The sequence below is a fragment of the Lissotriton vulgaris genome, chromosome 11 (assembly GCF_964263255.1).
Source record: "Lissotriton vulgaris chromosome 11, aLisVul1.2, whole genome shotgun sequence".
NCBI classification, from domain to species: domain Eukaryota; kingdom Metazoa; phylum Chordata; class Amphibia; order Caudata; family Salamandridae; genus Lissotriton; species Lissotriton vulgaris.
In genome coordinates, this window is record NC_141699.1 from 371,690,651 (window position 1) to 371,714,313 (window position 23,663).

The 23,663-nt window shown below is 47.1% G+C and overlaps 1 protein-coding gene across 1 annotated transcript in view; it reads right to left on the bottom strand.

The window, feature by feature from the left end:
• ANKRD39 (ankyrin repeat domain 39) overlaps window positions 1-11,486 on the bottom strand; it is a 120,067-nt gene extending 108,581 nt beyond the window's left edge. The window contains exon 1 of the mRNA XM_086943354.1: window positions 11,369-11,486. Coding sequence (XP_086799480.1) covers window positions 11,369-11,425 — 57 coding nt within the window. The 5' untranslated portion in view covers window positions 11,426-11,486. The remainder of the gene's footprint in view (window positions 1-11,368) is intronic.
• Between the last annotated feature and the right edge of the window lie 12,177 nt (window positions 11,487-23,663).

Here is a 23,663-nt window from a genome sequence, read left to right on the forward strand (position 1 = left end):
GTTATCTCACAGGGGAATACCAGGACGGGTTCCCTAAGCAAGCGCTTAGAGACCGGTTGGTGATTTGCGCTATATAAATTCCTGTAAATTTACATTTACATTTACAAGGAACGAGTCATGGCATGCACCTGGGAGGAATGCATACTACACCTGTTCTATAGAAGTAAGAGACAGAGGGTGACCATGTGTTTACTAGATGTGGGGCTGGTTGTGGCCAAGTGCCTCATCACAAGAATGTGGAGATCACCGTACCCTCCTCCTCCGCAAACCTGGCACTGATCACTGCTGGTATGGGCCAAGTCTGAAAGCATTTCACTACGCCGGGAAGGCACACTAGGCCTGCACAAATTCCCTATTGCAATCCACTGGGACACAATACTATATGATTTTCAAGATGAATCCCCGGTCATAGATAGCCCTCTGCGGAATGCAGACTCCCCTTGAGGGAAGATGGAAACCATGATAGGAGGTCCCCCCTCCTTAGAAGGTTCTGCGCCTTCCACACACTACACTACACTGGGCACCCAAAACCTCTGTGCATCAAAAGATAAATGCTATACACAAACACCCCTACGGGATAGTGGCCATGTCGTTCGGCTAGGATGAGGCAGAGGCGGTAGCAGATGAGTTGAGTTCACCTTGTTCCTTATGATTTACCCCACTTCCTTCTCCTTCCACCTCCAGCTCCCTGTGGTGCCACAATAAGAAATTATATATCACCCTAACTCGTGGGCTGCTTGTGAATATCCAATTTCCGCCACCTCATCTTACGTATAGGGGTAAGGATATGCTTTATCAATGGCACACCTGGGGGCGCCCCGGCCCCCTGAATCGGGATGCTCCGTATCAGACACTCAAAAGTACCTGCATGAATTCCTGAATGTTATAAATGGAGATGGGAGGCGGCCCCAAAAGTTTTCTCTTCACTCATAGGGGGGCTTAACCTGACCTGGGGCACAAGGGTGAAAACCGACAGGGATGCACACAGTTCTTTGGTATTCCAGTTGCTTAATGCTTGTTTTAATATATCGCTTGAATCTGACCCCACTGTCAATGTATGTCTATTAGCGATTCTTTTTCACACTGCTAGTTGTATTTGAGAACTGCCGGGTGAAAGCTGGGTTTGGTCTGAAGCAAGATACATGTTCAATGACAAACAGGTTTATATGATGCCAAGCATTGGCATTCGCTGTCTTGCACGTTTAACCAGTGGGTAGCTCTTCTGGTAGCCGATGTACAATACAGATATCGGCAGTCATTTATAGATTGTTACTGCTGTTATGTATCAAATTAGCTGCTGTGATATTTATCATCTGCATTGCCAAAGTGATATATGTATAAAAACATTAACTTTAATAAACAGATTCCAACAAAAAATTAGATGTGTTGAATTACGTTATGATTTCTTTTCCCTTTTGATTTCCCGCTAGTTATGGGCAAAAAAACAGTGCCTATAACCCCTTCTCGCCTCGAGCGAAGTGTGCTACAAGACGAAGAGGGTGAGTAAATATACTCATCCATATTACCAATTAAGTATCCTACAAATCTAGGTCTTCCACAATATGGTCTGGATGAACGCCACTAGACCCGTTAGGGCACAAACTGGTCGAAACATGTTGAGCTAATCCAAAGGTGTAGTGGACCAGTAACTTTCCCACATATACACTGACCCTTTTTTAACCGTATCCCTATCCAGTTTTCTTCATATTAAAACTTCCTTCACTGGATATGAGATAATTTTAAGTGACATACCACTGTCAATAGCCATACAATCTCCCTCCTGGTAGAGGTTGGTGAATCCTTGGAGAACAGGACACTCGAGTGATAGACCCGATGATGATGCTATCCACCAAACCACAAGAACAGCAATAATATACACTGCGACCTGAGAAAGTGTGGTTGAGTTTCTCCAGGACTATCATCCTTGAGACTATGGTACACAGAATTATGTGTTTTCCCCTTCCTTATTGATTATTGAATACAGAAAGTCAAAAGCTGAATGAACTTCTGCTTCTTTCTCCCCCCCCCACTCCTGATTTAAAAGCTTCAAGTAGTCTGTCAGAGAGCTAGGCCTGAGGTGGAGAAGAAGAGACTGTGGTTGCTATGGATACTGCAGTCATCAGTTCAGGCCCAGCTTGTTTTCATAATTGGCTCACACATCCTCCTTCTGGCATCCGATCCCTCAGTGGAAAAAGCACTGCAGACAGTCCAGCTTGAGAGCCAGCCAACAGAGGTAGCCACGTATATGGTCTACCTCTCACCACCAAACCTGGCGTGGCTGAAGCATGTTAGAAGGCGCTTGCCTTCATGTAAGTTTTTAATGCAATGGACTTGTCACCCAATAAAATGCAGCAGGTGGGAAGGGTGGGTTGGTTTCTGGGGACATTTGTGGTATTTATCTCTTTAAATTGATGTCCTTGCTTGGTTTGATCAGTGATAAAGTGTTACTCGAGGTGATCACACATTTACCAATGGAATGTCACTCATACACATACTAAAAAGATGGAAGTGTCCACACATAAGCAATCTGTAAACTTAGGAGCTATGTACATTAGTAATGTTTAATTCAATGTGCCATATTTTCAGAATTGCAAAAATGTCCATTCTAATTATTCATAACAAAATCATTGCTGTTATTTATTTGATACTGTTAACAAGCATTGGCAAAACCATAGGTCTGGCTTGTTTTAGATGTATGTTTTTGGCTGAGTCATATGCCTGAATACAACATTAGAAAACTCACAGAAAGGCACCCAAAGATTAGTCGGATGGCATGGTTCCTGAAGGATAACATTTTGTTTTCATGCTTAAAGACGTGTCCTTAATTACATATGCTACGTCTCTCGTAAGAGATTCATACTTATGATTCTTTGGACACGTCCGTTTTAGAAATACACCCACAACCGTTTTCATCCCACTTAAAGCACTAAGCATTAGTATTTACTGGGTGCGAAATAAATTACGTGCAACCCATAACGAGTGTCTTTGGATATTGGAGAAGGGGAGCCTGGAGGAAAGAAACTCTACAATACGAGTACGGCTACAGAATTCAGGAGGAAAGGAGAGTGAAGTAAGTAGGGCGGGGACACTATAATCAATTCAGACCCAAGTTGGGGGGACACTACGGAAACGCTGGCAGCGAGGATGCGCTACGGAATTTAGGGGGGGAGAAAGAGCTGCAATAGCTTGGAGGGATGGACTGTTGGAGGAGCCTCGAGAGCGAGTATACAAAGTGCAGCAACATCGAATTGATTGCTCCCCAAACCATCAAGCCTGAGGATACATCAAAGAAAGCAACTGAGTTCGCTATATTCTTCGATCAAAAGGTAAAATCTCTGGTGGAACAGGTCACCCACCCCACCCCCATCAAGGTGCGAAAATCCTTAGTCACTTGGCAGAACTTTGCCGCCATCTCAGAGGTTGATCTCCTCAAATGCATCCGTGAAACCAAACCCTCCAACCATTCCTCTAACCCCATTCCCAGTGGCATCGCCATTGATTTCTATACTAACACTCTCTCCTACTGGACCAGGCTAGTCAATCTCTTCCTCAGTCAAGGATCCCTCCCAAGTGTCCTCAAAACAGGACAGGTTACCCCCTTCTAAAAAAAAACCTCTGCAGATGCAAATGACCTCAATAACTTCCGCCCTATCACCAATCTCCCTTTTCTTTCAAAGATCACAGAAAAATGTATTGCAAAACAACTGTCCCAACACATTATGGACAATAATCTCCTCGACATGTTCCAGCCGGATTTTATTCAAAACTGCAGCACTGAAACGACCCCGCTGCAAGTGACTGATGATGCGCAGCATATTCTCGATTCAGGGGAATCGTGCCTTCTGATTCTTCTTGACCTCTCTGCAGCTTTTGACACTGTTAATCACAACACCCTCCTTAACATTCTTCAACAGAGAATGGGCGTGGAAGGCACAGTACTCAAATGGTTTGCCTCTTTCCTCACAGACAGATCCCAAATGATCAAGATTGCAAATAGTCTCTCGTCTCCACTGGTGGTTGGTCAAGGCGTCCCTCAAGGTTTTATCCTTACTCCCACTCTGTTCAATCTCTATCTGGAACCATTAGGGAACCTTCTATGCAAATCTGGAATCCACTACTATCTCTATGCGGATGACACCCAAATCTACCTCAAGGTGTCTTCCCCTCATGATCTTTCATTACTCAGCTCTACTCTCAACACTATTCACAACTGGATGCTAGTTCACCAACTCATTCTACATTCCCTCCAAAACGGAATTCCTCCTCATATCTACCTCTCTCTCTCCGCCTCCTGTTCAAGCCTGGATGGATCAATCAAATCTACTCAACAGTAAACCCATCATTGTGGACTGCGCCAAATCTTTAGGGGTCATACTTGACAAAAGACTCAACCTAATCTCACACATCAACTCCATGGCCAAGAGCGCACGTTATCAACTGCGACTTTTATGGGGGATTCGTCGGTTCTTCCCGGAGAATGACCTAAAAACCTTGGCCCAATCGCTAGTTTTCTCAAGACTTGACTATTGTAATTCTCTTCTGACTGGCCTTCCCAAATCTCACCTCTCCCCCCTCAAATCCGTCCTCCATTCAGCAGCTCGCTTCATTTCAGGGTCCAAACGAAGTGACCACATCACTCCTATACTGTCTTCTCTCCGATGGCTTCCCATCGAGGCTAGAGCTATCTACAAAACAGCGTGCATCACCCACAAATCTTTGAACTCTGCCTCCCCTCGCTATCTGGCGAATAAACTCAAACTGTCTGGAGGCTCAAGACCTTCTCGGAATGCGGAAAAGTTCCTTCTTGAACCCCCCTCCTTCAAAAGAGAAAAACTATTGGCACAATTGTTCTCAGGTAATGCGGTGAGAACCTGGAACTCGCTTCCTCCTTCGCTCCGTGCCATCACCTCCATCCAGATCTTCAAAGCGGACCTCAAATCTCTTTTATTCCAAACACACTTTCAGAACTAATTCCCTCCTTCTCAGACCCTGCCAGGAAGTTCTTTAGTCATTGTAAATTTGTCACATATGTTTATATTTTTGCTTATACATCCTGTGCTTGCTGTGTTTGAAATTATGTTCCTTTTACCTGCGTCGTTTTGATTCTATGGCCTGCTATTGTTCGCCAGGAAGTTCTTTAGTCATTGTAAAATTTGTCAAATGTATTCTTACTTTTGCTTGTACAGTCTGTTCATGCTATTTTTGTTTGTTCTATTCCTGCAACAGTTCTCTCATGTAACGTAACTGGTTCTATTGTACAGTGCTCTGACACCTTCGGGTAAAGTCCGCACTTTATAAAAATGCATTAAATAAAATAAAAATAAATAAAAACCAAATGGAAGGAAAGCTGTAGTAACCTGCAAATCTCGGAAGGGATCTGTGACGAGTAGGGTGGGTGGCAGAAGCCCTGAAAGCAGTGGCGTAACGATATTTGAGGGGGGCCCCCTGCAAGGGAAGAGGAGGGGCCCCCTCCAGACTATCAGGAGCTCCACAGCCGAAGTGCAGTGCTGAGGGGGCCCCCTGGAGCTTGAGGGCCCTCCCGCACTGCGGCGGATGCGGGGGTCTGTGTTACGCCCCTGCCTGAAAGAAAATAGAATGAAAGTGACGTTCTAGCTGGTATCGTAGCGCTTGCTGCTTTGCTGCCAATACCTTGTGATCTGCTCTCATTGTCTAGAATTGTTGTTGTGCCTAACAGCGTAGCGCTTACTGCATATAGTCCACATTGCACGCATTATCATTAGTGCTTACTTGATACTGTAGCGCTATATAGCTAAGTTCGCATTGCCTGTTGACAATATCTGTGCCTGATTGTGCCAGTGCCTCTGCCCACATTATAGCGATATCCCTGCTTGTGCCCAACCTCGTCCTGTTTCACTTTTGTTTTGCTGCCATTTTTGTTGTTGTGCCTCCCAGCCTGTATCTCCACCCCGCTCCCGCCTCCCAGCTGACCCTCCCTCGCTCCGCCCCCCCACTATCCACTTATGTCAGAACAGCCTACGCGCAGCGGACGCGCCCCAAAGGTGCTCCAAAGGTAAGCCCGTCTACGCCCGTCCGCGCCTGGACCGCGCCCAGCGCCAAAACCCTGCAAAATCCACTCCACCCACATAACGTACGACGCCGCAACCCTCTCAGCACTTAATCCCGGCCGACTCCCAGACTGCTACCAATCCACCCCAGGACACACCCATGGAACCTTCACCTGCCACTCCTGCAAGTTCGACTGCATCAGGACCCACATCAAATCCACAAACTCCAAACAGAGCTCCGACACTAACAACCTGAAGTGCATCCTGCTCAACACCCGCTCGGTCCACAGACACGCCATTGAACTTTGGAACCTACTCGACACCACATCGCCGGACGTCGCCTTTCTTACAGAAACCTGGATGAACGCCTCATCAACGCCCGACATCGCCATAGCCATCCCGGACGGATACAAGATCATCCGAAAGGACCGCAACAACCAAACAGGAGGAGGCATCGCCATTGTCCATAAGAACACCATCCGCATCACGACCAGTTCTGACGATAACCTCGCAGCCACCGAACACCTTCACTTCCAGATCCACACCGACCCCAAGACCACACTCAGAGGCACCCTCATCTACAGGCCACCAGGACCCCGCACACAATTCAGCGAAGACATCACTGACTTCATCAGCCCACACGCCCTCCCCTCCGAGGACTACATTCTACTGGGAGACCTCAACTTCCACCTGGAAAAGAACAACAACAGCAACACCACCACCCTTCTGGACAACCTCGCCAATCTCGGACTCAAACAACTCGTTGACACCCCCACCCACTATGCCGGACACACCTTCGACCCAATCTTCACCTCCAGCAAGCACATCTCCTTCAATCACACCACAGCTCACCATTGGACGGACCACAGCTGCGTTCACTTCAACTACAAAAAGACTACGACCCACAACCACCCACAACCGATTCCCCGCAGAAACTGGAACAAAATTACCACCGACCAGCTCTTCTCATCACTTCACCAAAACACCCCTGCCAAATCATCGGACCCAAACCAAGCAGCCACCAACCTCACACAATGGATCACCCACAGCGCTGACGAATTAGCACCCTTGAAAAACCATCAAATCAAGCAAGGTAGCAAAAAAGCCCCCTGATTCAATGACGACCTTAAGAAATCCAAGAAGATCTGTTGCACCCTCGAGAAAGCCTGGCGAAAAAACCCAACCACGGACAACCTGGCCACCTTCAAGAACGCCACCCGCAAACACCACCAACTGATCTGATCCACCTAGAAATCAGCATTCAAGGATCGACTCGACAACAACGCCCACAACAGCAAGGAACTATTCAACATCGTCAAAGAGTTTACCAACCCCACCGCCGGCACCAACAACATCACTCCCTCCCAAGACCTCTGCGACTCCCTAGCCTCGTTCTTCCACAACAAAATCGCTGACATACATAACAGCTTCGGCGACCAGTCCACCCCACCCACCTCCGAACTAAAACCCCCCTCCAACAACCTTTGCGCCTGGAACCCAATCACCACTGAAGACACCATCCGCCTGATGAACTCCATCCACTCAGGATCGCCAACCGACCCATGTCCCCACCACATCTTCAACAAAGCAGACTCCATTATCGCACCCCATCTCCGAGACGTCCTCAACTGCGCCCTCAACTCCGCTACCTTCCCGGAAAGCTGGAAACATGCCGAACTCAGCGCCCTCCTGAAGAAACCCACAGCAGACCCCACTGAACTTAAGAACTACCGCCCCATTTCGCTCCTCCCATTCCCTGCCAAAGTCATTGAGAAAGCCGTCAACAGTCAGCTCGCCGCCTTCCTCGAATCCAACAAATCCCTCGACCCTTCACAGTCCGGCTTCCGAGCCAAACACAGCACCGAGACCGCCCTCATCGTAGCAATAGACGACATTCGAACTCTACTGGACAACGGAGAAACAGCTGCCCTCATCCTACTTGACCTCTCCGGAGCCTTCGACACAGTCTGTCATAGCACCCTTATACAACGCCTCAGCAACGTCGGAATACAAGGAAAAGCATTGGACTGGATCATCTCGTTCCTCGCCGGAAGAACCCAGAGTTCGCCTCCCCCTTTTAGATCAGAGGCCACCGAAGTCATCTGCGGCGTACCACAAGGATCATCACTCAGGCCCACCCTCTTCAACGTATACATGAGTCCCCTCCCATCCATCGCGCGCCAACACAACCTCAACATCATCTCCTACGCCGACGACACCCAGCTAATCCTCTCCCTCACCAAAGACCCAAACACCGCCAAAACCAACCTACACGAAGGGATGAAAGAAGTAGCCGAGTGGATGAAGAACAGCCGTTTAAAACTGAACTCGGACAAAACGGAAGTCCTCATCTTCAATCAATCAATCAGTGACACTTATAGAGCGCGCTACATACCCGTAGGGTCTCAAGGCGCTGGGGGGGGGGGGGGCCGCTACTGCTCGAACAGCCAGGTCTTCAGCTTCTTCCTGAAGGAGAGGTGGTCTTGGATCAGGCGCAGGTCGGTCGGGAGGGAGTTCCAGGTCTTGGCGGCCAGGTAGGAGAAGGACCTTCCTCCTGTAGTCGCTCTTCGGATGCGGGGGACGTCGGCGAGGGCGTGGTTTGCTGAACGGAGGTGGCGTTTGGGAGCGTAGAAGTTGATCCGGCTGTTGAGGTAGCTCGGGCCTTGGTCGTGTAGGGCTTTGTGTGCGTGGGTGAGGAGGCGGAAGGTGATTCTTTTGTTGACGGGGAGCCAGTGAAGGTCTCTCAGATGTCCGGTGATGTGGCTGGTTCGTGGGATGTCGAGGATGAGTCTGGCTGAGGCGTTCTGGATCCGCTGGAGTCTCTTCTGGAGCTTGGCGGTGGTACCGGCGTAGAGGGCGTTGCCGTAGTCCAGTCGGCTGGTGACGAGGGCCTGGGTGACGGTCTTCCTGGTCTCGGTGGGGATCCACCGGAAGATCTTCCGTAGCATGCGTAGGATGTTGAAGCATGCCGAGGAGACGTTGTTGACTTGCCTGGTCATGGAGAGGGAGGAGTCCAGGATGAAGCCCAGGTTGCGTGCATGGTCTGTCGGTTTGGGTGCGGTGCCCAGGGCGGGAGGCCACCAGGAGTCGTCCCAGGCGGAGGGGGAAGAGCCCAGGATGAGGACCTCCGTCTTGTCAGAGTTCAGTTTCAGGCGGCTGGTCGTCATCCACTCGGCTACCTCTTTCATCCCTTCGTGCAGGTTGGCTCTGGCGGAGGCGGGGTCGTTGGTCAGGGAGAGGATCAGCTGGGTGTCGTCGGCGTAGGAGATTATGCTGAGGTTGTGTTTGCGTACAATGGCCGCGAGGGGGCTCATGTAGATCTTAGGATCTTAGGATCATCCCCCTCCGCTTGGGACGACTCATGGTGGCCACCGGCCCTGGGAAACGCACCCAAAACAACGGACCACGCACGTAACCTGGGCTTCATCCTGGACTCCTCCCTCTCGATGACCAGACAAGTCAACGCCGTCTCATCATCATGCTTCAACATCCTACGTATGCTCAAAAAAATCTTCAGTTGGATCCCCACCGAAACAAGAAAGACGGTCACCCATGCACTGGTCACAAGCCGACTGGACTACGGAAACACCCTTTACGCCGGAACCACAGCCAAACTACAAAAAAAACTCCAACGCATCCAAAAAGCTTCAGCCAGACTCATCCTAGACATCCCCCGCCAAGCTCACATTTCCGGTCACCTGAAAGACCTCCACTGGCTCCCCGTCAACAAGAGAATAATGTTCCGTCTCCTCACCCACGCACACAAAGCCCTCTACGACCTAGGACCCGAATACCTCAACACGCGCCTGTCCTTTTACACCCCCACCCGCCAACTACGATCGTCCAATCAAGCCCTCGCCGCAATTCCACGCATCCAAAGATCCACCATGGGGGGGGGAAGATCCTTCTCCTACTTAGCGGCCAAGACCTGGAATTCTCTCCCCACCCACCTCCGCCTTACACAGAACGACCTAACCTTCAGAAAACAACTAAAAACTTGGATATTCGATAAGTAAAGCACCCCACTCCCTCAAGCGCCTTGAGACCCTCTGGGTGAGTAGTGCGCTATACAAATTTTAAACTTGAACTTGCAATTGTGTTCAAAATGTCACAGTTAGAGAAAGTATTATACTTGGCAGCAGCGGCGGTGCGTCCATTGGGGCGTTCGGGCGTTGCCCCACCAACCAATGCGCACCGCCATCTGGAACTTCACCGGCCACACCAGATGTAGCTTATAGAGGAGAAAGGGGATGGGGCTGTACTTGATCGGGTTGTTGTGAGCGTGCGTGCTCACGCTGTTCAGCAGTGCTACTGGCGCTGGCGCGCATGTTTGCTTTGGGCTGGTCATTTTTCTGACCAGCCCGAACATGCGCAGTAGCCTCCCCCTTGGGAGACCGAGGGTTGCCTCATGCCGCAGCCTCCAGTTTCCGAATGGGGCAGGGAGTTACGCTGCTCCACAGCCAATCCTGGCACTGATAAGCAACGGAGACCGCTTTTCTGCGGTTCCCAAGGGGATTGCAGAGGACACCGATTTAGAATGAAAGGTCGTCTTTTGGACAAATAAAATGACACATTTGACAACAGCACCAGCATTGGTGTCACTCTCGAGCAAACCACCAATACCGTGTAAGTAAGAATTCCAACACCCTTTGTCACAAACCAGACTCACCCGTCATCCGCCTATGTGCAGACTCCTGTTATCAAAATAACAAGATGTTGCGTGTGCACACTTTTGGAAGTGCCCAGACAGTCACGCATATGCTTTATTTCACACTTTAACCTTTTCTTTGTGGCTAAGTAAAACCATCTAATGTGTGACACCTTCAAGTTGGTTCGGCGATTTAGATAACAGGGTGTTGCATTCTGGGATTAGTAGTTTTGCTTTAAAAATCGTGCCTTTTTTATTTTTTTATTTATTTCATGCGATTTTCTATTACGAGTAACTAGGAGATTCAAGTAAGATGACCTAAATAAAAATCCTAAAGAATACAAAAAAGTGATGGATGGAATTCTTGAATTCATCAGGTGATTACACAGGCTGCATTCCAATTAGTTGTTTTTGTGCACACCATGTCACCTTAATTTGGACCCAGCTATACGCAAACCAGTCTTCACCCTGCTCCAAACGGAACAGTCCAGCATGGACGGCCAAGCCAGTTCATACATAAAGACAATTTTTTTTTGGGGTGGGGGTTGTTCGGGTACGCGCGCTACGCCACACCAATTTCAAATGTCACCAGCCGCCACTGCTTGGTAGACATGCACGTAGTGATTATATATACTTCTCTAACCCTTTGACCAAGAACTCCTGAGAATTAAAAAATAACCTGATCACTACTTACATACACGGTACAGGAATTCGGCTTAATGTCCGTTACTAATAGTTCAAAGGATGACATTTGTCCATTAGTAATTTCCGTACTTCCGGGAAGTACGACAGCCAATCCCGTGGCTGTAGCATATTCTGCCCGTCCATTGGAAGTGACTCGTGACGTAGCTTACGACTGCACTAGCTGGCTGCACCTCAGCCAATCTTATGCGCTGCTGGGAATTCCGAAGTGCTTATTGGCTGTAGAGTCCGCACGTGCCTCTGCGATGTGTAAACAGCCACTGTCCGAGCAATTATTTGCTGTATACTGATTCACTTTAGGTTCGTAGCCAGCAGATTTAATCTCGCCTGCTATTAATAATAATTACGCTGTTTAGAGCGCGCTGGACTTGGCGGTTGGCAGAAGTCAAGTAACGCAACCAGGGACCGAAGCATTATACCTGAGTCGGACGGTGATATTAGGTCGTGCTAGTTGATTGCGCAGGCCTTTCTGTTGCGTTCTGAATGGACGGGTTGCGGGAAAGCAAGGGTTGGACTGGCCGATATAGGCAGGGCCACTGTAATTAGGAGGCAAGTGAGTGCCAAATAATGCGGCAGAGTTGATTAAAGCATGCAGCAGGCTGAGGCAAATTATGCGACATAGTGGGCAATTTTTATGGTATTCATTGTTTATTTAATTTTTACACATGGAAGTGGTGTGGTCCTGGCAAATATGTCACCTGATTAGTACCAGTTTAACAACCAAATACAAACATAACCTACTGAAAGATGACCATTTAACCTTTGCGAAGTGCCTGCTGTCGCCTCCTACTTAGCCCGGGAGCACACATGGAGCTCAACAATAAACGTCTTTATTCTAAAGCGTAAAACTCACATACTGCCATCTCGTTACGTCATAACCGCTAATAACCACACTTTAACTGCTTCCAGCTAATTTAATAATTCCCCTATTGAGTCCGCCCAGAACCGCAAGGTCCAGGCGCACATAGTCTCAAGACACTGCAAAACCAAGACAGAGGTAATGTGTTGGAATCTGGAGTGGTCGGGGAGAGTTAGCGCTGAGTTGAGATATCTGGGGATCTACATAGTAAAGGACTTGGAGAAGATACCTGAGCTTAATCTTAACAGGGTCATAAAGGAAATAGACGGCCTCTTTAGTAGATGGAGGAACCTTCCCTTAACTATTTACGGAAAAACCAACTTGGTAAAGATGGTCATTCTCCCCAAGCTGTCTTACCTTTTTTCTTCCATACCATTAACATTTTTGAAAAAAAGTTTAAGTAAGGTACAGAGTAAGATTGGGAGCTTTGTCTGGGGAGACATAGGGTTCGTCTGGCGTGGAAAAAAACTTAAGCGCAGATTAAAGAAAGGCGGGCTTGCTCTTCCCGACGTGAGGCTATACGCTGCAGCATTCCACTTTAAAAGCATACGGATGCTACTTTTGAAACCAGGGGAGTCAGCTTGGGGCAGGCTGCTGGGAGAGATGGCAAGAGCAGAGGGAGGAGGTGATGGTGAGGCTTTTCTATATAAGTTTGGGTCACCAAAATTCTTTAAGCGGGTACGCCTGAAGGTTCTGAGGGCGGCCTTGGAGCTATGGTATAGGCTCAGATGTAGGTAGCTAGGGCATGGGATACTATTCAGATAGTGCCCCTGTCTTGGATACACCAGGAACACCGGGCTGCCTAATGGATAGTTTGGCGTTGCCATAAGGGCAGGCATCACCATCTGGGCCAAACTTGTAGACTCCAGGGGGATACATCAATGGGAGTACCTGAGGGCAAAGATCGGGCCAGGGCTCTCTAGATTCAAATATCTACAGTTAGTATCATGGTACGATGCAGAAAATAGGGAGGTCAGTGGAAATAGAGAGATTGAAGGGTTGTGGCAATCTATCCTCCCAATTAGGAAGGAAATCTCTATATGGTATAACAACTTGTTGGGAACTGAGGATCACGAGACCCCCCCCTCTAGCTGCAGTATGGATGGGAACCCCCCTTGGGCCATCAATAGAGTCCTTGTATGAGCCCGCTCTAAAGATTTTGTATAAATATGTCAAGCCCGCTTGTCTAAACAAAAAACAATTTTTTTGTCATTAACAGGCTTTATTATACTCCCGCTAAAATCGCCAAGTTTGCCCCAGAGCCAGCCCCTAAATGCCCTAGATGCTCACTTCCCCTTGCTAATGACCTACATATTTTTTTTGAGTGTCCAACACTCGAAAAATTTTGGACTGAGGTGGGCGACAATATCCGAGATATCTTTAACACCATCATAGAGATTAACATGTCATTAGTGTTTTTTGGAGATGATGGCTGTCTAAGTCAGACCCTCTCTCAGAAGGACAAAGGTCTATTAATTTATCTGATATTGTTGGCCAGAAAGTATGTCTGCAGGAGGTGGAAAGATCCCCTACCCCCACAAAGGGAAGATTGGCTTAAAGCTTCATTCTCCATGGCTCGTCTAGACTACGAGGGCGCAGAAGATAAGCCAATAAACATCTGGCACCCTTTTGTGAGATGGGGCCAACATTTAATATTAATATAATTGGTCTAATGATTACACCAGGCTCCCTCACAAAAAAAAAACCAAGGGACCGGTCGGACGACCCAAGCGACTACGGTAAGCCGTGGGGGCCACAGAAAACGAATGCAGCTTCATAAGACCCGCAGAGGCTTGATAGGTGAGTTGAGGGCCAAAATAAAAAATAAAAAAAAGACACTGCATCTTCCCCCTTGTTAAATTAAATTGGTGTAAACAAATACCTTCTAGTGACAACCAGGATTGGGTCTGAGGTAGCGACGGACAGAGTGCTGCTTCACGCCCTGAGTTTTCACCAGGAGCGGTGGGTATTCCTCCCAAATAAATAAGGGTGTTCACCACATATCCATGTAGTTCCTAGCAAAAGTATTATACAGGTATAAGTTGGTTGTATCATTCCAATTATTTTGAAACTTTTTCTGTGACAGTTTTCACTCCCTTATTTCTGCAGTAGTAATGATAACTAGGTCCTGAAGAAAGCCATGATCAATTTGTGATCAAGATTGGCTGAAATGTAGACCTTCTCAGCACTTTGTCCAGCGCACTCGCACATTTATTCAGAGCGCGCTATCACTGCTTTTAACTCTTGACACCACGGGATACCTAATAAACTTTTTTCTCTCCTGGTAGTCAATTTTAAATCACTTACTTCACACACTGCAGTACGCACTCTCACCACACAGTTTCATGCTCCATCGATCTTAGGAGATCCAGCCCCCGGATCACACTAAAACAGCGAGCTCCTCTTATACAGCAGCTAGAAGTTGCAGCTCCTTGGCTGCACCAGGTTGCAGCAAAGAGGAGATCCCAAATGATGAAGCATGCCACCTTGGTGGGTGATGGGATTCCGTCCTCTTAAATAGGACTTCCCCGATTTGCCATTTTCTTTTGGATTGCTCATGTTACTAGTCTATATTTGTTCTAGGGACCCGCAGATTCTATGTTGTTGATATATATGGAATGGGGATTTATATGCGCAGGTCTATAAACTTCTGTGCACCGATGACACAGGATCTGACCCTTGATACGGATTGTCAGGTGGATCACCTCATCCCTGATTGCAGCTGCTGACGAACGTCGAGTTAGGTGTCTAAAGTGTAATGAGTCCCATCTGGTGGATTTTCCGGGACGATGCACCATTACCGTATGTCCTTTGAGCGTCACAACTCTCAGAGGATTGACAGCAAATGGAAGACCTGGTTCCCCCTTTCGTTTCTCCTTGACTAGTATCCAGTCACCTTAATTGAAGACTGTTTCCTGGGCTTGCCGACCCCTATCGCATAGGGCTTCATTTTGTGCTTTTGAGTAGTGACCTAGACACAAACATCATCAGTCATCAGCACTCCATGTTCGGTCTCTCTGCTCGTTCTCTGGCAATTTGGTTTTGATGGCTGTCCCAAATAGCAAAGTGGCATAACTCTCACCTCTTGTGGAGTGAGAAGTTGAGTAGTAAGCATGTAGGGCTTGACATAGGGCCTGGTTTAACTCTATCCCCTCTATCGATGCTCATTGAATTACTCTTTTAAGGGTACCCATGAATCTTTCCGCACCACCATTTGTTAGGGCCATAGTGGTGTTGTTTTCTGATGCTAGACATTGAGTCTGCCTAGATACTCCTTGAATTCTTTGCTATTGAATGATGGACCATTGTCAGATTTGAGAAGGGCAATGATACTCCATGCTGCAAAGATGTCCTCCAGCTGCTCAATGATTTTGTCATGGGTTGATGATAATTCTCTACTAAAGGAAAATGATAATATTCGTCAGTGACTACCATGAGATGATGACCATTGGCCCTATGGCCCCAAAGAAATCAACTTTGATTCTTTCCCACGCATGTGCAGGGCAGTCAGACATGAATATTAGATGTCGCATCACTTTGGGGGAAAGGCAGTGGCACAAATGTCACTCTTTCAGTTCCCTTTCAACTCGCTCATCTAGACGCGGGAACCACACTCCGTCTGTTAGGTCACTTCTAGTGGCAACAATGGCACGTTGTCCTTCATGTGCTAGTTCAATGACTTGCTATCTTAAGCTCTGAGGTATGATCATTATTTTTTCCCAAATCTTTTTATTGACATTTTCAGTAAAAAGGTACAATACAAAATAGAGCTCTATTACTTACCCGGATAGCATGTACATCAACACTTTAAAGCCTCCTGTCCCCCCTCCCCTCCTCATACAATTCCCAGCATTTCTCGATGGGTTTGCCTGGGCTGTTTGCTCACTTAAAGTAATGGTGTCTGGAAGTCTATATTACCTCTTTATTCATTCTACTTCCCCCAAATTTTAACCCATTTTTGTGGGCAACCGACCTTTATAGACCACCCTTTTGGCCAAAGGTATTAAGATTCTTGAGCCTTCTTAGAGAATGGATAGTTCATCCTGTACATTTTTAAATTCATGAAATTCAACATCTTCAGCAAAAGGTTGAAAACTCTGCCTCCACAATTGAGTTGTAATAATGTCTTTGAGGACAAACATGTCCTTATTGGCATGAGTAGCAGCAATAATCTGTTCAATAGATAAGACTGCTGGCATGCTGTACCTTACAATGAAGTTGATGTACTCTTCAGTTGCTGTAGATGTTGAGCTACGACGATGTACTGGTGCTCGTTAAAAGCAATCTGCATGCTTCCTGTTTTTATTTGGCTTGTGTACAATTGTATAGTTGTATTCTTGCAGTCGCAACTCTCACCTCGCAAGGGGGTATCTTGGCTTTCGGGTTTCCGAAAATGGTCAGCAGTGCTTGGTGGTCTTTAATGATAGTGAAAGGTTTTCTATATAGAAACACATGAAAATGCTTGCAGGCCCACACTACAGCCAGACTCTCTTCAGAATAAGAATAGACATGTTCTGTGTCAAATTTGCTTCAATTGGCGCAGAAATAATGAATAGATTGCGCAAACCTGAATATTACTGATACTCCGGTTGATCCTGATGAGTACATCAGCATGCTACAGTCCTTTAATGCCTGCCTGGAGAATATAGTAAGAGAAAGGGGGCGGCCATGGCCCAAAGGCAACTTGGACTAGAGTGTGCACAGCTATGTTAGACGTAATGTCTAAAATTTGAATCAAATTATGATTGACCAGATTTATTGCATTTTGTTCAAGAGTGTATTTATTTATACTCTGCATTTCTTTCATGCTTTTGTAAGTGTGTTTATAACACCAATAACTTTACATCTCAAATTAAACAAAAAGATTTCAAACAATACATTGTACAATTAGTTGTGAACATACAACAAATATATTCAATTCAAACAAGAAGGTATGATGAAGCCCATTGCATTTCGGGCCAGCAGTTCCTTTGCCAGGGGCATAACCTATGGGAAAGAAAACCATATGGGGATACAATTAGAAGTACAAAGGGCTAGAATGCAACAACGCATCAAAGTTTAACCAATGTCACCTCAAGTGGTATTCACATGCAACCATGGTTCTTGCCCCCTGTTGGACCTGCGATGGGCAAGCCCAGCACAAAGGGGGTAGCTTGGCTCAAGTGTCAAGGCAAGTGAAGGCTATCATGTTAAGCCGGCTCTGACCCAATAATATCTCCTTGTACAACCACCAAAAAGAAGGACACCACACCACTGTTGTAGAAAAATATGATTCCTTTATGTAAAAGTTCTCTGTTGTGAATAGGGATCAATTAGGGAAGCACATATACATTTCTTTTGGCCACAATCTGCTGGGTTTCGATTTTGGAATAAATACAATAAATAAGCTCAGGAATAAATATCATCAATAAATAGAATAAATATCAGGAATAAATACCATCAATAAATAGAATAAATATAACTTTTGTTTAGCAGAATAAATACTGGTTCAGTTAAATAAACATTCACAGGTTCATTCTGGTATCGCTGCCACCAATTAAATACTTCAAGAACACTACATTTGCAAATACATTTCAGGTTGGAAAGATAACTCTTACAGTTTATGACGATTTCACCAATAATGTACACAGGCTTCTCTGGGCACAAAAGGAGTGTTGGGACTCTTTAAGAACCACACGGGGGTTATGCGCGTGTATCTAAAAGGCAAGGAAAGACAGTGAACACTTCATTTACACTCGGCTGCCACCGGGTTGAGATCTCTGTTTGCCGGTGGGGTCTAAGCGCGCCTAGGGGCTTTACCACTGCTAGCACTCAGGCGGCATCAGTTCAAAGTCTTTAGACTGACGAACGGGGCTGCCGAAGAGGTCACACAATCTTCGCGCTCAGTCAAGTAAATGTCGGTTCACAGTTCCTTTACAACGCCGCTCCCCACCTGAAGAAACGGGCCCACCTCACATCGGCTGCAATCGGAAAGCGATTCAGTCGGGGTCAGCACTTCTCTCGCCAGCGACGGGTTCTCAGGGGCTCCACGGACCTCCCTTCGACTTCCTCAAACAGGGATGGTTCCCGCCCACAGCTACAGCCGCCGATTCACTGGGGAGGGGCAGAGACAGTAGTCCCGGCCAAAGAAGGCCGGCCTTTCCCCGCCCCGGCGCACCACCTCACCTCAGTCTGCGCAGGAAGCACTCTTCGCCGGTGGGGCTCGGAAACGTCTGAGCTCCTCGCTGGAGGCGCCTGTCACAAAGGGGGCACAGTAGACGCTCGCGGTCGCGGCAAACTCGCTCTCGCCTCGCGACCCGAGTCTGTCGTAATTCACCACCGGGGGGGGCGGGGAGGCACACAAACACGGCCACAGTCTCTTGGGGACAACGAGGCACTCGCTGGGCAGGAGCTGTAGGCACGAGGTCACCGCACACACAGCTGACTGGAACGCCAGTCAGGATCCACGCCAGTGACCCTTGCTTGCTCTACTGCCCGCACTACCAGCCGCCTCAGGGGTCAACAGGGCAGGTGTCAATCTGGTGTCAAGTCTGGAATCTCCTTCTTCACCTAGATCTGGAATATCATTATCCTATCTAGTCTTCTGGTCATCTTAAATGGCCGCCCGGGACTGGACCTTATATAGCCAGTGCCCTGAGGTGCTGGCTCGTGCCAGTAGGTTCTAGAACCTTCTTTGGGCTCGGCCAATGACATGGCACTTCTGAGAGGTATTTGGGACCCTAACAGCCACCATACTGGGGTTCTAGAGCAGCCATTTTGTGTACCTGAGGGAAATAAAGAAATTCCTGTCAGGAATGCGCGCCAAGTAAAAGGGCGCCAAAACCTTGAAAGGTCAAGGTTCATGGAGGCTCCAAGGGGAGTCACTCACATGAGGAAAAGGGATGGCCACCATTTTGAGGCCATTCATACAGGTTGCCAATCCCAGTCTATAATGTCACAGGTTTCGCCAGGTGCCTTGTAAATAGGTGCCAAAAACCTTGTGAACAACCGGGCGTCAAGGAACATCTAGCCCTATGAAACAGCACATAAAAAGTCCTGGTAGACAAGAAAAGCGACAAATTTTGGGAGGTACAGGGGAACAAAAGAAATCATAGTGGTTAGGGGACTCTCAGAAGCAGACGGGTCTAACACCCCCCATATCAGGTTACAAGAGAACTAGAAACAATGAACTCCCTTGAGAAAGATAGGCTGTGGAAAGCCATATCTGAGACTTTTAATGTGACCAAAGGATTGTATAGTCAGTCATTTTAACACATGCATAACTAGGTGAAATGCGTATTTGTTGTGTGTATGCAGAAAGAACCATTATTACCCTGATAGCAACCACTTCCAAAACACCATAAGACAACCAACTACCTTCAGACAACACCTATTAGTTCTCTGTATGATTTCTGTCAGCAAGCAGTAGATGTCAGCTCTTACATCTAGATTGAAAATGCAGAGTGGAGGAGGAGCCAAGCTGGTGACCAAGATGGCCGCTAAGGCTCCCGGCTCCGCAGACCTTCTCATCCTGCTACAAGATCCTGCCAGTTATTCTGTGCCTATGCAACTCTCCCAGGTAGACAATATGAAATAACGCTACACCGAGTGACCCCGAAAGTTCCACCTGCTTCGAGAACGGAGAAACGTCGCCTTGAAGTTTGCGGCCTACATCAGCATTGAAGCCAGGACCTCGAGTAAGAAAGCAGCCAGCTTCTAGTTGAACAACATCGGCCATAAGAGTTCGGGAGGAGCCGGTCCACCGGAATGGAAGGAAATTTTGTCCGATTTCAACATCAAACATCCGTATGGATTAGCGCCGAAGTGGGGCACCTCAATGACACTGCGGATGCGAGCTGAATAATTGGTTGTCGGAGCACGGAATATAAATGGCTTGGTACCGTCTAAACTTCGACCCGATGGTTTCGGGCATATCCTGAAGACAGCTCCGCAATATCCTTGCATGCAGAGGAGTTGGAACGCGTGTTTTCGCTTCTGATTCTACTGGGTCTGTCCCAAAGGGCCGAAGGATAGACCGTGAACGAAACGCGCAAAATGGCGCTCAATATCGGCCTTCGTGTGAATCGGACCCGATCATCCGGGAGGTCAGGGAAAATTCGAACGGATGACCTGGGACGACATATCCTATCTAAGGGATCTTCGAGACCCGACCAGAATTTCCCTATCGAGGGGGACCAACTAGTGCTGACCAGGGTTGAACCTACGCTTGGGGCTATAATGGCGGCGAGCATCTCTCCCTGAATTGGAAAGCCCAAGCCTTGGAGCACAAATTGGATGCTGTGGCTTTTGGACTGGGAAATAGTGACATAGCTTTTGTTCAATTCAATGACACTGCGGAAGTAACAACATCCACACTACCCGGACTGATGGCGGCCAGCAACCCCATAAAACGAGTGATGCGAGAGACCCTGGATTGCAAATTAGCTAATGCCCGTGTATCGGAGGTCCCGGTCGTGTCAGTGCTCACAATATTGTTATCGACTGAGGGTAAATCGCACCAGGCAATGTATCTGATGACTCATGTGATGACTCAGGAGTGGATCGACAGGGTGGCCCTTTCTCCCTTTCCAAACTCAGTGCACCTGGACTTTAAACAATATCCGTGGTTCTTATCGACACAGATGGAACCCAGTGACAATAAGACTGAGAAAGCCCAGATATTTCCGGCTCGCTACTGTTCTTTCGAAATTTTTAAGATGGCGGCTGTTCGGTTGAAGAACATTCGGGTACCTGATCGAGCGGGTCAAGGCTGAGAACGGCATATTGTTTCAAGACTTTTATTCAAATGGTGGCAGTGTGAGATTCACTCTATGATGTTGGTACCGGGAGGCAGTGTAGGCGAGTAATGTATCCCCCGATTTTCGCTTGATAGTGAAATGATAATATACCCGTAATAAGGGGAGGCTTAGAACTAGCAGGGGGGGGAGGCCGGGTGCCTGTACGAAGGCCCTCTCCACTTACTTCTTTTAGTATTTGTAGATTGGATAGGGCGACAGGCACACTGCTAGTTGGGGTCAGGCGTAAGCTACATGCAGGGGTGCAGGGTGGGGTGTTGCGCACGTTGCGTTTTTTTATTTTATTTTAATTTCTTTCTTTATTTACTGGATATCCTGACTCTGTTTTCAGTATTAAGGTGCCAATGCGAGCTCTATTATTTTGATTTGTTCATTTTTACATACAAGTGTCTGTACTTTATCCTGTTTACGATTTTAGTATCGAGGGGCGCAATGATCATTGATATCCTGATTTTGTGGGTGGAGGGGCCTGTGGGCAGCACGCATTGATATAGGCTAACTCAGCTAGTTTTATAATCCTGATTCGTCAAATGTGTGTTAGAGTCTCAGTGTCCTGCTTCAACAGCTGCCGATATTGAGACCTTTCAATTGTTTGATTCCTTGTATGTTTTGGACTGCATTGCACTGGATACGCTCTTATTGTTTTTCGTTTTTTATGACAATAAAAAGATTTACAAAAAAAAAAATGCAGAGTGAGCCTACTATTCCACAAACAACATAAGAGAAAGATCATAACTGTTGGACTATAAGTTACCTGAACGTGAATCCTATGCAACATGTATTAAACCTTCGGTCCCAATTAACGCTGCAATCGCTACCTGGTAAACAAAACGACACATTACTAAGACTCGTGTAAAGCCACTATCTCACAACTGCATGCAGAATTTTCCTGTTGATTCCTTACCAAGAACTCCAATCTTTGTCATTTAAGGAAAACTCCAAACGAGCGGTGGCTTGGTAGAGCCACCATCCTCCTTTTCAACATCACAACGCAAGAGTAATTGAGGTCGCAAACGCGAGAGTGCATGATGTTTAAAACAACCCAGCATCAAAGCTGCCATCTTAGAGTGTGTCTTGCTTCAGCGTCTACAGATTCCTCCATATAGTGACCAAACTGTTTTTGTAAACCTGCGTAAGCCCGTATTGATTCTATGACTTTACCAGAATGTTCAGAAGTAACCAATGTTCAAAAGTCACCAATGTGTTTTCTGGTTTCTATAACGTGAATGCAAAATTTGAGACCAGCGGTGGTATCGCTCACACAGGGTTCAATTACAACTTTATCAATGAGTTTAGGTGAACACAGCATCGCGGCTGTCCACATCTTTTTGTAACATTTAAAGCGGTCACAGGCTGCATTGTATTATACTAAGAGTTCATCTAGTTTATCAGGCAGCCTCAGATCTTGAACAGCGTTGCCAGGTGACAAGGAAAGTATGTGTTTACAAGAAATGTTCTTTCAAACAGAAGAAAACAGTTGGTTTCTATTAACAACAGCTCTAGTTACCACACACATTGCTCAATATACATACATATGTAGTGTTTAAGAGTACACATGTCGTTGACAAAACAATAACGAATTCTTCAATATAACGGTTGTTTTGCAGCTTGAATCCGTTTCTGGATTCACATGCTCTGCTTTATTCCGCCATCTAGTGGTTGGGTCCGGAATTTTTTTTTTTTAATCTTTTTTTTTTCTTCTTGTTTTGGTCGCTGTCGACCACTATTTGGTGCCAGGTATGTCCCCTGTGTGACGTCAGATGGTATACTGGAGGTCGACGCGCGTGGTGGCTTTCTTCAGATTCTTTTTTCTGCCGTTGAGTCTGGAAGCAAAATAGGAAGCTCCACAGAAAGTTTCGAATTTTCCCCAAAAACTTCAAAAAAGAAGAAGATTAACAAAGAAAATCATCGATCATCGACGTCAACGAAGAAATATCATCGATCATCAACGTTGTGAGTAAGGCAGAACCAAAGGACTACTCCAGCCCACAAATGGCGAGGTCGGGCCAAGGAGAATACCCCCTTCAAGCCACCACAAGTACGCTCAACGCGACCCACACAACGTCTGGAACCTCTGCCTGTCCGAAGACCACAAGGACAAGGACTGTGAGGCCTGCGCAGCATCCTACCGAAAACGCTAAGGACACGCCGAAGTCAAAGACAGGCCCACTATGCCACAATGTCGCAGTTAACGAAGAAAACCTCTCTGAGAGACCTGGGTTTCTTAAGTGATGAGGAGGAACATGGAGCACCAGCGGAGTTGACGCACGAGGCATCAGACCTCGAGGTCCTAGAGGGGGACTCTGAAAAAATCCACACAGAGAAAAAAGCTAAGGATCCGAAAAAGAAGACAGAGAAGGTAAGACATCATAAAGATCCGTTGTAACCAAAGGGTCACGAATATAAGACGCACAAGGCAGCCCCGACGCCAAGCAAAAAGGCGATCGAAGGTCAGCCACGAATGAAAGAACCCCACGGAACCCAACCGAAGGTTACAGAGGAGGGAAAATCACCGAAACAAAGGGTCAAAACTGAACCCACAAAAAAGCGCACTACACCGCCGAAGACTAACGTTGCGAAGAAAAGAAAATCTCCGCCCACCGATGCCGAGAGAGCCCTCGAGGTTGAAAAGG